Source organism: Apis dorsata, unplaced genomic scaffold, assembly GCF_000469605.1.
Source record: "Apis dorsata unplaced genomic scaffold, Apis dorsata 1.3 scaffold_129, whole genome shotgun sequence".
Classification (NCBI taxonomy): domain Eukaryota; kingdom Metazoa; phylum Arthropoda; class Insecta; order Hymenoptera; family Apidae; genus Apis; species Apis dorsata.
In genome coordinates, this window is record NW_006263422.1 from 365,196 (window position 1) to 376,626 (window position 11,431).

The following is an 11,431-nucleotide window of genomic DNA, read 5'->3' on the forward strand; positions in this document are numbered from 1 at the left end:
GTTGGTGAAAAACACTCTGAAAACGCCTTTATCCTCTTCCACTTTTTTACCCGTCAATGCCAATATCAGACCAAGATTGTACCTGGGTTCCGTGATTGCTGAAACCAGCAAGGAGGATGCCATGGAGCCGGAAGTGAAAGAGGAGGACGAACGAAGGTCGTCCACGCCGAGTCCCGAGGTAATACTTTTATTTTCTTTTTTTTAATTTTTTTATTTTTATCTTATTTATATTTAATCTTTAGTTTATATGATCTATTTTTTCCTGTATTCAATTTCTTCTGTTTTGGTTGATTCTCAGTTAATGCATGATATGATGTGTGATTGATAAGTTTGTGATGATAAACTGAGATGACACTGAAATTGATCGAGTTAAATTGTGTACATTTTTTTCTTTTGTCGAACGATTGTTTTTTCAAACTTGAAGAGAAGCCTGTAATGCGCAAATAGAACAGGTGTACTTGTATCTTATAAAGGAATGCGGTTTTTGATAGCAATAAATCAATTTCTTTCTTACAGTCATTTTGCATTTTAACTTGGAATCTGTGAAATAATTTGATAACTTTTGATATATCATATGGTATCAATTAATGTTGATCGATGATTTTAATTTGAAGCTTTTTTTTCTTATTTGTTGATTATTCAACTTTATTTTGTTACTTCTACGTATTTATAAAGTATCAATGATGAAAGCAAAATTACCATATACCGTTATATTTCATTATCTTCTATAATAACAGAATGTCACCCTATTGTCTAGCACGATGTAAACCTTTATTGTCAAACAATAACGATAATTGCATCAAAGATAGTTAATGCAATTTCTAAAAGCATAAGCACAATGTCTAGTACTGCATCATAATAAGTGTGTAAATTAATTAGTATCTATAGGGATGTTGGAGAATATGTAAATGAAATGCGTGATGTACGAGATTCTTCGTTTCGAATAATAAAATTTGCCTATTTATATAATTGTTGTTTCGTGCTTGACAATCTGTTGAAACTTTCGAAAGGAACTATGCATATATATCTTTATAATAATTTTAATAACCGGAAAATTACATACTGCATACTTATATAACTAAATCAGATATACTAAAGATAGGTTATGTTAAAATTATATCATTGATATATTTTTTCTTATTTGAAAAGATTTGTTATGATGTTTTTAATTTTAAATAAGATGTAATTTAAAAAAAAAAATGGCTGGAAATTACTGATATTGCCTCGTGCTAGTAGAATACGAGTCCTTCCTATATACACTTCTACCAACGTAGTCGCGTATTGATTTTACAGAGAACTCATTCCATCTTTCTCTAACCATAGTTATACACGTTTACTCGCACATATGCATTTTCTCTCTTGCTTGCGCTTCTTATCTCTCTGCTTTTCTCTTTCGTCGCTCTTTAACTTGCTCTGTTACCCCAAACATTTCCCTAAGAATTTATTTCGTCCGTTCTGTACAAGAAACGTAAATAAACAAGAACATTAATTATTTTGTATCGAGTAAATTGGAATTAATCTCGTGGTTTCCATTTTGTTTTCAGCGGGAAATTCAAATTGAATTAAAAAAAAATTTTATTTTTTTTCTTATAATAATAATATAATCTAAAAATAATATAAATTAGTGAATATTTATATTTTATGTAATATATATTTTTGCGAAAATGTCAGAAAAAATTCTAATATTGAAAGATCAAAATTCACTTGTGATAAAACAATTGATAGAATTTGTAAATAAAATTAATAATAAAAAAAATAAAATGTAAGTAAAACTTCTTTTAACACAAAAACTTCTTTTATGTTTAAAAAAGTTTATATTATTTTTCTTGAAAATTTTTTAAGATTATTTGTTATTATTAAATAAAAATAAATATTTAGTAGAAGCATTTTATTATGTTTAGCAGATATATATAAGAAGAAATAAACGTTACAATGAGGGTGGAAGTAGCGAAGAAGATAGCAAACCGGATACATCCCTACAAGGTCATAGAATACCGTCTTCTTATCGAGGAACTTGGCCCATCAGAAGAGACATATGGGCTAATCAACAAATGGGATTTTCCACTCAACAAGGCACATCAACCACTGTACATAACGTAAATCACTTTTTTGTGAATTATACGTCACACAATCGAAGAAAGAATAATAGTCAATTTTAAAAATTTGATAAACTTAAAATGAAAAAAATATATATTTATCTTTCTGTAATAATAATAAATATTAAAAATAATTAATAAATCATTTCCAAAAAAAATTATGTTAAAAAAATATGAATATAATAAAAATAAATACAAAATACAAATATGCATCGCAAGTTGAATGAATAGTGCAACATTAATAAATACATAATCTGTCATAGAGACGTCACTGAAATAGGAGCAATGACCTGTGAAAATGAAGTTTGACTCATTGTGTTAAGCACTATTATAAAATATATAGCATTATATAAAATATAAAGCATTATTATAAAATATTTACGCAGCAAAAAACCTATAATTGATTGGATAAAATTCATTGTGATTAATTAATTAATTTTATTTCATAATTATTTAATTAATATATGATTAATAATTTATAATTTAATTAAAAAAGATTTAAAATACATATAATAAACTATGTAATGTATTTGGAAAAAGCAGACAATTATTAATTGTTATTAAAATTTCAGATAAAAAAAGCAAAAAAATTGAAGCTTTTCCTGTATAAAAATAATTAAAATATCTTTCAAAAAAATAACTATTCTGTTTTTATTAACTTCATAAAAAAGTTAGTTAGGAAAACATTGTAGAAATAGCATTTTATTAAAATTATTTAATTATTAAAAATTTATTTTTTTAATTACTATTTATTTAATAAAAAAAATATAAAAATACTTTTCAAATTACAACTAAAAATACTAACATTCACCCTCTCTCTCACAGGATATAGCTAGCGTGATGAGCTTTTCTTCAAATTCGGGTGGGGCTTTCGGCTGTTCTACGGAAATACAAGGAGATCGAAGATTAGGAGCAAAAGTAGACGTGGTGTACAATCTATTGGGAATGTTAGGCAGTACAGAGGGCCGGGAAGATATGAGTGCAACGTTACTCTCAATGAGTAATTCGATAGATAATTGCCTCATAATGAGACAATCAGGATGCCTGCCATTGTTGGTACAGTTAATTCACGCTCCAGGACAAGATCCAGAAACCAGAGAAAAAGCATCAAGAGCTTTGCACAATATAGTATACGCTAAAAGTGACGAAAGGGCAGGACGTAGAGAAGCAAGGGTTCTTCGATTTTTAGAACAGTTACGAGATTATTGTCAAGCACTGAGAACGTCTCTGCAAACGGGACAGATTCCTGATGATTTAGAAAGACATCCTGGACCGACTATAGCAGCATTAATGAAACTTTCCTTCGATGAAGCTCATCGTCACGCCATGTGTCAACTCGGTGGACTTCACGCGGTCGCAGAACTAATCGAGATGGACCACATGGCACATGGAAGCGAATGCGATGACCAAAATTGTATCACTTTACGTAGATATGCTGGAATGGCTCTGACTAATTTGACTTTCGGCGATGGAAATAATAAAGCATTATTATGCTCCTTCCGGGAGTTCATGAAGGCACTAGTCTCGCAGTTGAAGAGTCCAAGCGATGATCTTAGACAAGTAACAGCATCTGTATTAAGAAATTTGTCGTGGCGAGCTGATACCAGTAGCAAACAAACATTAAGGGAAGTAGGAGCTGTGACTGGTTTAATGAAGGCTGCGATGGAAGGTAGGAAAGAATCAACGCTCAAATCGATATTGTCTGCATTATGGAACTTATCGGCACATTGTAGTACGAATAAGGTAGACATTTGCGCCGTGGATGGTGCACTAGCATTCCTCGTGGATATGTTGAGTTACAAAGCACCGTCTAAAACTTTAGCTATTGTAGAAAACGCTGGTGGTATATTGAGGAATGTATCTAGCCATATCGCCGTTAGAGAAGATTATCGAGCCATTGTAAGAGAAAGAGGATGTTTGCAAGTATTATTGCAACAATTACGATCACCTAGTTTAACCGTTGTTAGTAATGCCTGTGGAGCTCTATGGAATCTTTCTGCTCGATGTCCACAAGATCAGCGTTTATTATGGGACTTAGGCGCCGTTCCAATGCTTCGTAGTCTAATTCACTCCAAGCACAAAATGATTTCAATGGGTTCAAGTGCAGCCTTAAAGAATTTGCTAAGTGCCAGACCAGGTTCCAACAACCTTGTTCACTTAGATTCAACAGCACGCGGATTAGGCCTTCCAACTTTACCAACTCTAGTTGCTCGCAGGCAAAGAGCTTTAGAGCAAGAAATAGATCAAAACTTAGCAGAAACTTGCGATAATATTGAACCTAGCACATCACCTACTAACAAAGACGACAAGTTTTCATTCAAGGTTGAACACAGCTTCTTAGGGATCAATACGCGTAGTCTACGCTCTTATCAGTTGCACAACCAGCCCAGCACATCTAATATCAAATGTAACGGAGTCGCCAGAAGTGAGAGTAGGGACTCTATGCGTTCTATAACAAGTACACACTCTGATACTATGTTCGAAAGAGTAAATCGACATGTATTGAACGGATTATCTCCCACTGATATTCAAATAAAACAGCAATCTTCATCGTTGCATTCTGCAGTCGGTTTTGATAGTGGAATATCCACCGATGTTCATTCGAAAACATCTTCAGAGAAAAAATATACATTACGCTACAAAAATGCCATCCCAGATCGTTTGAAATCATCAGATTTTAATGCTCTTGGTGATCTTAGATGTACTAACTCTACTATTTCCTGGTCTTCTGCTCCAGATCAAGAATCCACTTGTTCACAAAATTTATTACATTCTTCTGTAGAAGACAATTTGCCACAAAGCATCTCGTCTATTCTAAAGACTGGCAGTCAATCCAGTATTTCAGAAGAAACGGAATTAAATACTTGCACAAAAACAGAATATGTGACTACAAAGACTGGGATAGAAACTTCGTTATCTTTTGTTAATAGTAACTCTCCTGTAAAAGATACTATCAGCTTTGAAAATGTCTATGATAAGAGTGTATTACACCAACGTAATTCATTAAATAGTATACAACAAACTATTTCACCAACTGTAAACCATCGAACAGAAGGAACTTTGTTTAGTGATTATGCCGTGACCGATTTAGATCAACCGACTGACTATAGTTTGCGTTATGCGGAACGAAGTTTAGAAGACGAAGAAAAACCACATTCCCATTATTTTACAAACAATGATCAGGAACTTATTCATGAAGATACAGTGAAGACTTATTGCACAGAAGGAACACCACATGGAACATCCTTGAATTCTTCTAGAGCAGCATCTGCTTCTGACTTACAAGAAGATACTCGGCAGAGAAATTTATTGAAAAAGATTCAAGAGCAAGGTAAATTACAAGATAAGGAAGAAATGAATTTAGAAACAAGTATCAAGCACAATAATATTGAAGAGGATAATCATACTGTGCAAAATCCATTAAGGTTTGTATATTTATGTATATGTATACATAAATATAATATAAACATACATAAAAAAATAAAATTCTTTAATTAGAAATTATAATCATATTTCTTTAATTTCAATTCTTTTAATTTTTAATGTTTAATTTATTTTTTTTAATAGTTCGAGAAGTACTCTTACACAAATATCTTCAAATAATTTACAATATGATGAAAGTAATAATATGACGTCCAATTCGACTAAAAATAAGCCTGGTAAGATGATTATTAAAAAAACTTTCTTTATATATGCATTTATATACATTATTATATATTTTAATAATAATTATCATAGTCATTTATATATATTTATTAGATTATTAAGAATATAAAATGAAAATATAAAATAAAAATTTTGTATTTACTTTATTATAGATATGAAAAAGAATTATGATACTCAAAGTGGCATGTTTGAAAAAAATGATAAATTCGATAAAAATTATCCCAACAATGGAGTTAATTCGTACGTGACCAGTGCATTGAAAGCTTCTAATGATTCAGGATGTAAGGAATTTGAACTAAAAGGAGATACCCGTAACATGCCTTATATATTAAATATAAACAACTCTTCCGAATGTTTAGATCAAGTCAGTGATGGTGATGAGGATGATGAAGATCTACTTACAGCTTGCATTAATATTGGAATGCAAAATAATAGGTAAAAATTATTTATTCAACATAAATTTATTATAATTATTAATGATATTTTATAATTGCATTTTCTTTACATATTTGTTAAAAAATGATTTATGAGTTTTTTTTTTTAGGCACAGGCATTCTTTTATTGGAAATAATTTTGAAAAAGTTCCACGAAATGAAAGTAACTTAGCTCGATATCAAACTAGTATTGCATTAGATCAAATGGAATGTAACTCATTAATCGATTCTACCATAAACAGTCTTGATATAAAACAATTGGAATCTGAAGAAACAATAAATTCCGAAATTTCTATAGATAATGTTATTGATAATTCATCAAAAATGAATATTGTATCAAATTATAGTCAAAGTACAGCTAAATTTATGCAAGAGGTAAAAAAATTACTTTATATAGTATTTTAATTAATCTATAAATCTAATTTCAAATCTTTATATATTTAAAATATATAACATATTAATATAATAGAAATATACAAATTTAAAATTTGCTCAATTTTAGTAATCTACTATATGTAAATATATATATATATATATATATATATATATATTATAAATTTAAATTTTTTTATTTCAGGAAACAGAATCTAAAATTTCAATACAACAATCAAATCAAGTTTTACAGAATGAATTAGGCAAAATAAAAAAGACAGAACACAATTCATTATTATGTGATGATAGACTATGCAACTTTTCATTGCCTTCGAATTTAAGAAATAGTCCAATATTACATGAAACAGTAATATTCAATACAGAACCATCTCAACAACAATATTTATCTAGTATCGATACCCATTCAAACGAAGATATGTCATCTTTGATTCATAATGATCTTATTGATAATGATCAAAATATAGATGATGATTCAACTAAGTGGGAAAATGATAAAGTATTAGAATCCATAGAAAATAAAAATATCGAGAATCCATCTATGGAACAATCTTATTCAAAAGTAACAAATTCAGACAGCAGCGAATCGATTGATTCTGTAGAACAATCCGAACATGCGCTTTTAGAATTATGCATACAACCTGCATTAGCTAAAACTATGGACAATATTCAACTAAATAAAACTATAGTGAATAAAAATAAGGATGAATTTGAAGAAAAACAAAATAAAACAAAAATTAGTAATGATGAAATTAATAAAACATATAGCGATATATGTGAGATAGATGGTATTAAGAAGGAAGAAATTGATTTAAAACACAAATTAATACAAAAATCTACAGATTCAACAAAATATGTAGAGAAAGAAGATGTATATCGACGTCAGAGAGATCCTGATGCCATGATTGCTTCGTTAGATCGATTAACTGCAACTTTAGTGCAGCAAACAGAAGCAATTCGAGAACGAGATTCTAATGCGATGAAACAAAGTGTATTGAGTGATACATGGAACGAGGATTCTCCTAATGATGTCTCTTTTCCTAGTATCAGCATTAGTGCTCCCATAATTGCTTCGTTTAAGAGCGATGTAGCAGAAGAACAAGGTACGATTACCTCAGAGTGTTATGAAACAATAAGCAGTGAAAGTGGTCCTATGTCGAATTCAAAAATTATTCAAAGAGAAGCAATTAAATTGGCTGAAGCAGTGGATGCAGAAATGAACAGACAAAATGAGTTAGATACAACTAGTATGACATCTATGGACTTAGATGCAATTAAACCTCCTTCTTCTATGGGGAGTTTATTATCACTAACTGCTAGCTACGCAGGTTCAGGTGATTGTAGCGAGTCATTCATTAATCGAGATAGATGTAATTCTGCGTCTTTACCTCCGATTCAAGTGAAAAATGTTTCTTTGACGGATTCCCGAAATAATCGTAAGAAATCACTTCCTCTAGGTGTAGTAGCTAAAAGAGCTCTTAATCAAAGCCAAAATCATACTGGCAGTTTAGAAAACTTGTTAAATGAATGTACTGGTTCGCATTTAGACAGTGTTAAACCACCATCAATGTTAGATGAATTACCAGATGTTGGCGATATGGAAAATAGTATGTTAAGTGTGGCAAGTATTACATCAGAAGTGGCGGATTCTAAAGATCAAGACTCGCAACACTTAAGTGGAAGCGATGCTGCATTTGATTTATTAAGACCTGTTGCAAATGTACTTTCTATGACATGTATGCGATATGCTGAAGCTATGCAGAATAGTGCAAATAATAGTTTGAGCGAATGCTTGGAAAATATCAATCCGCCTTCATTATTCAACGAAGTCTGCGAAATGGATGAATCGACAGTGGAACAAGCATCAGAGACAATATGCAGTGACACATTGTGTATTGACGCGGAATTACATACTGAAGAAGCTTCACATCCTGTTATGATAGATAAAATCGATGAGGCAGGCGATACTGATGAAGCGGTTACACCAATTTCTTCCGAGTATTGTCTCACTAGTTCAGCAGAATCTACGCCTAGAAAACGATTGCATAAAAATTTAACACCGAAACAGAAAAGGACTTTGGCCAAAGAAAGATATAAAACTTATACAATAGCTGCGGAGCTTGACAAAAAAGAAACGGATCAACAGGAAAATGTAGTGCAAGAAAAGGTTTCACGGGGAAAGTGTTCGCCTTTTTCGAAATTAACACCTAAACAACGCAGACAAGAAGATAGAGCAAGATTTCAAACGCAGGTATTAGAAAATCCTTTTCCTGATATAAATCAAGATCAAAATAATCAACAAGAAATTAGTACTATTTGTGAACAAGAAAATTCTGAAAAACCAACAAGAGCTATATCCCCTGTAAAATCTGCTATTCCTACATTAAAATTATCTGCTTGTAAAACATTAATTAAAAAACGTACTGAGCAAAAGAAAAATAGAGAAAGATATCGTACAAGAACTTTGAACGATTCAGAATGTATATTCAAAGATATAGAAAATAATGCTACAAATGTAACAGAAGATAGGATACCAGATTCAACACACAATATTGAATCAGAAATTCAAACCATGTTAGAACAAAATGCAACCATTGTATTGAATACATTAAATGAATCAAATAAAACGAATGAAACTACAGAGGAAGGATTATTAGATTGCGAAACTATTAGTTTAGTATCAAATGAATCGGAATCCGAACGTAATCTTCGAATGCGATTTGTCAACGGTGTTTCGAAAAAGTTAATAGGTTCATATTCTCAACAAATAGATAACGTACAGGAACCAAAAAATGTTTATAAAGAAACTATTGAAATTGAAGCACCTAAATCACATGAAGACATCAGGTATACCGACAACGTGGAGACTGAAAGCGAGGATGAATCAAATAATATTGAAGATCCACCTAGAGAAACAAAAAGACCTCGAATAATTAAACCAGGAATGGTAAGGGATCCCAGCAATGATTCCAATGCTACAGATAAATCAGATCCAGAAAGTCCAAAGGCTATTCGAGGCAGAAGAAAAGCTCTCTATTCAAATCCAATTACACGAAAACCAACACCACAATCGTCTCCATTAAAACAAGTGAATCCTGTTAGTGGAATACCTATAGGACGCAGTAATACTTCACCTATTGTAAGAGCCACTAGAGCTACTACCCTCAGGCAAAATAATAATAGTCCAAATGTCATGATGAAAGAATCTGCAAAATCAAATATAAATCTTAAAGCAACTTCTAATTCAACAGATGATAAAAAAACAAAAGTTTTGTCTATAGCTGCAAAAAGAGCATCGGTTCCTCAAAAAGGATCGTCGTTAACTTTCACAAAATCTGTAAAAAGACATAGCACACCTCCAACATGTTCTTCTTCAAATTATCAACAAGAGACCAAATCAGATGTAACAGTGAAACCTTTAGAACGACAAGGTACGTTTACCAAAGACGAACCAGAAGTAGAAAATGCTCCTACCGTAGTTTCTACATCTTCTTCTCCGATAAAAACGAAGATTGCAAAACCTATTAGAGGTGCGACATCCAAGATACATCCAACAACAGGGAAACCAAAAATTTCACCAAAGACACATCAAGCACACCAATCGAAATCATCAAAAGGAAATGTTTCAGAAAAGAATCAATCTTCAAAAGCGTTATTAGTAACTCCAAAACGATTACCTACAGGAAAAATGACTCCAAAAATACCAGTTAATAATCAAAATACTACACAAGCAGAAAACGGTAAAGTCTTTCGAAAGGTAGGTCCTCTTGGTCAGAGATCTAACAGTAATTCCAGTATAGTATCAAATTCATCAACTGGAATGCAGACTAGAAAATTGGCAAAGGAAGCAACTAGTAAAATTGCAAGTTTGTGGAAAAAAGTAGAAGAGAGCAAGAATAAGCAACGGTTTGAGAAATCAGATACTAGGCAATGGGTACAGCCTGGCAATTGTGCCAATGATGTAGATGCTCCAATTTTAGTGAGCAATCCACCAACTTTTAGATTATTCCGTAGCTCAACATTTGAAGGAGTACCTCAAGAGAATGATAATCCTGAATCAGCTTTGTACAAATCTAAATTGAAAAGACCGTTGGTAATGGGTGTGCAACCTAGTAAAGTGAAATACAGAAACTCTTGTGATTTAAGCGGAATGAACGCGAATGATGCTCCTTGCAAGATTCCTGTAAAGTCTAGCGATGCTTCTACGTACAAGAAAGATACCATAGACATAGGTGATGCTTCAGTTGTTTTACGAAAATCACAGCATACTGAATCCTCCACGATAGAGATAGATCCTACGAAACGGATATCACGTCTTGGTTCCTTTATACGAGTAGATTCAAATGGAGAAGGTTCTGCACAAACATATGTTAGTGGGGCTGGTATGCGTACACCCGCATCCGCTATCGTACCGCCTTTTAATTATAATCCGAAGCAAGATATTTCACAAGCAGCCAAAGTAACGCCTGATGGAACTGAAAGCAAATTTAAAGTGACAGATTGTCATAGTGACATAGTCACAGCTTCTACAAGAGTAACAACAGTATAGTGGGAATTTGTTATAAAATAAATAATTTCTTTTTTCATAGTATCGCTTTTCTGTTTCGGGCTAGTCATTGTACATTTGCTTTACTGTTATATTGATCATAAATCAATATGCAGTACATATTAAGAGTACTTGATAAGTAAAGTTTTCTTTTTTTACCTCATCGTTTAAAGAGCACCGAAAATCTTCATGGTATCTCACTAATTTTTACACACTGAATATAAGAAAATAATTAATTGAATTTTTTTTTTTATTATGCATGTGCATTGCAATGCAATCTTTTTTTTTTTTTTTTTTTT

General features: G+C 31.7%; 1 protein-coding gene across 3 annotated transcripts; it reads left to right on the forward strand.

The window, feature by feature from the left end:
- Positions 1-6: 6 nt before the first annotated feature.
- LOC102674565 lies at positions 7-11,422 on the forward strand. 3 transcript variants are annotated; one of them, XM_006612894.2, is made up of 8 exons: positions 7-178; positions 1,902-2,096; positions 2,922-5,521; positions 5,664-5,755; positions 5,915-6,043; positions 6,122-6,197; positions 6,307-6,571; positions 6,774-11,422. In XM_006612894.2, exons 1-8 carry the CDS (start codon positions 122-124, stop codon positions 11,133-11,135), a joined length of 7,776 nt encoding a protein of 2,591 aa, XP_006612957.1. In that variant the 5' UTR covers positions 7-121; the 3' UTR covers positions 11,136-11,422. The 3 variants fall into 3 exon arrangements, with proteins under 3 accessions (XP_006612957.1, XP_006612956.1, XP_031365035.1); XM_006612893.2 differs by having other exon boundaries at positions 1,902-2,087; positions 5,915-6,197; XM_031509175.1 differs by having other exon boundaries at positions 1,905-2,096; positions 5,915-6,197.
- Positions 11,423-11,431: the final 9 nt, after the last annotated feature.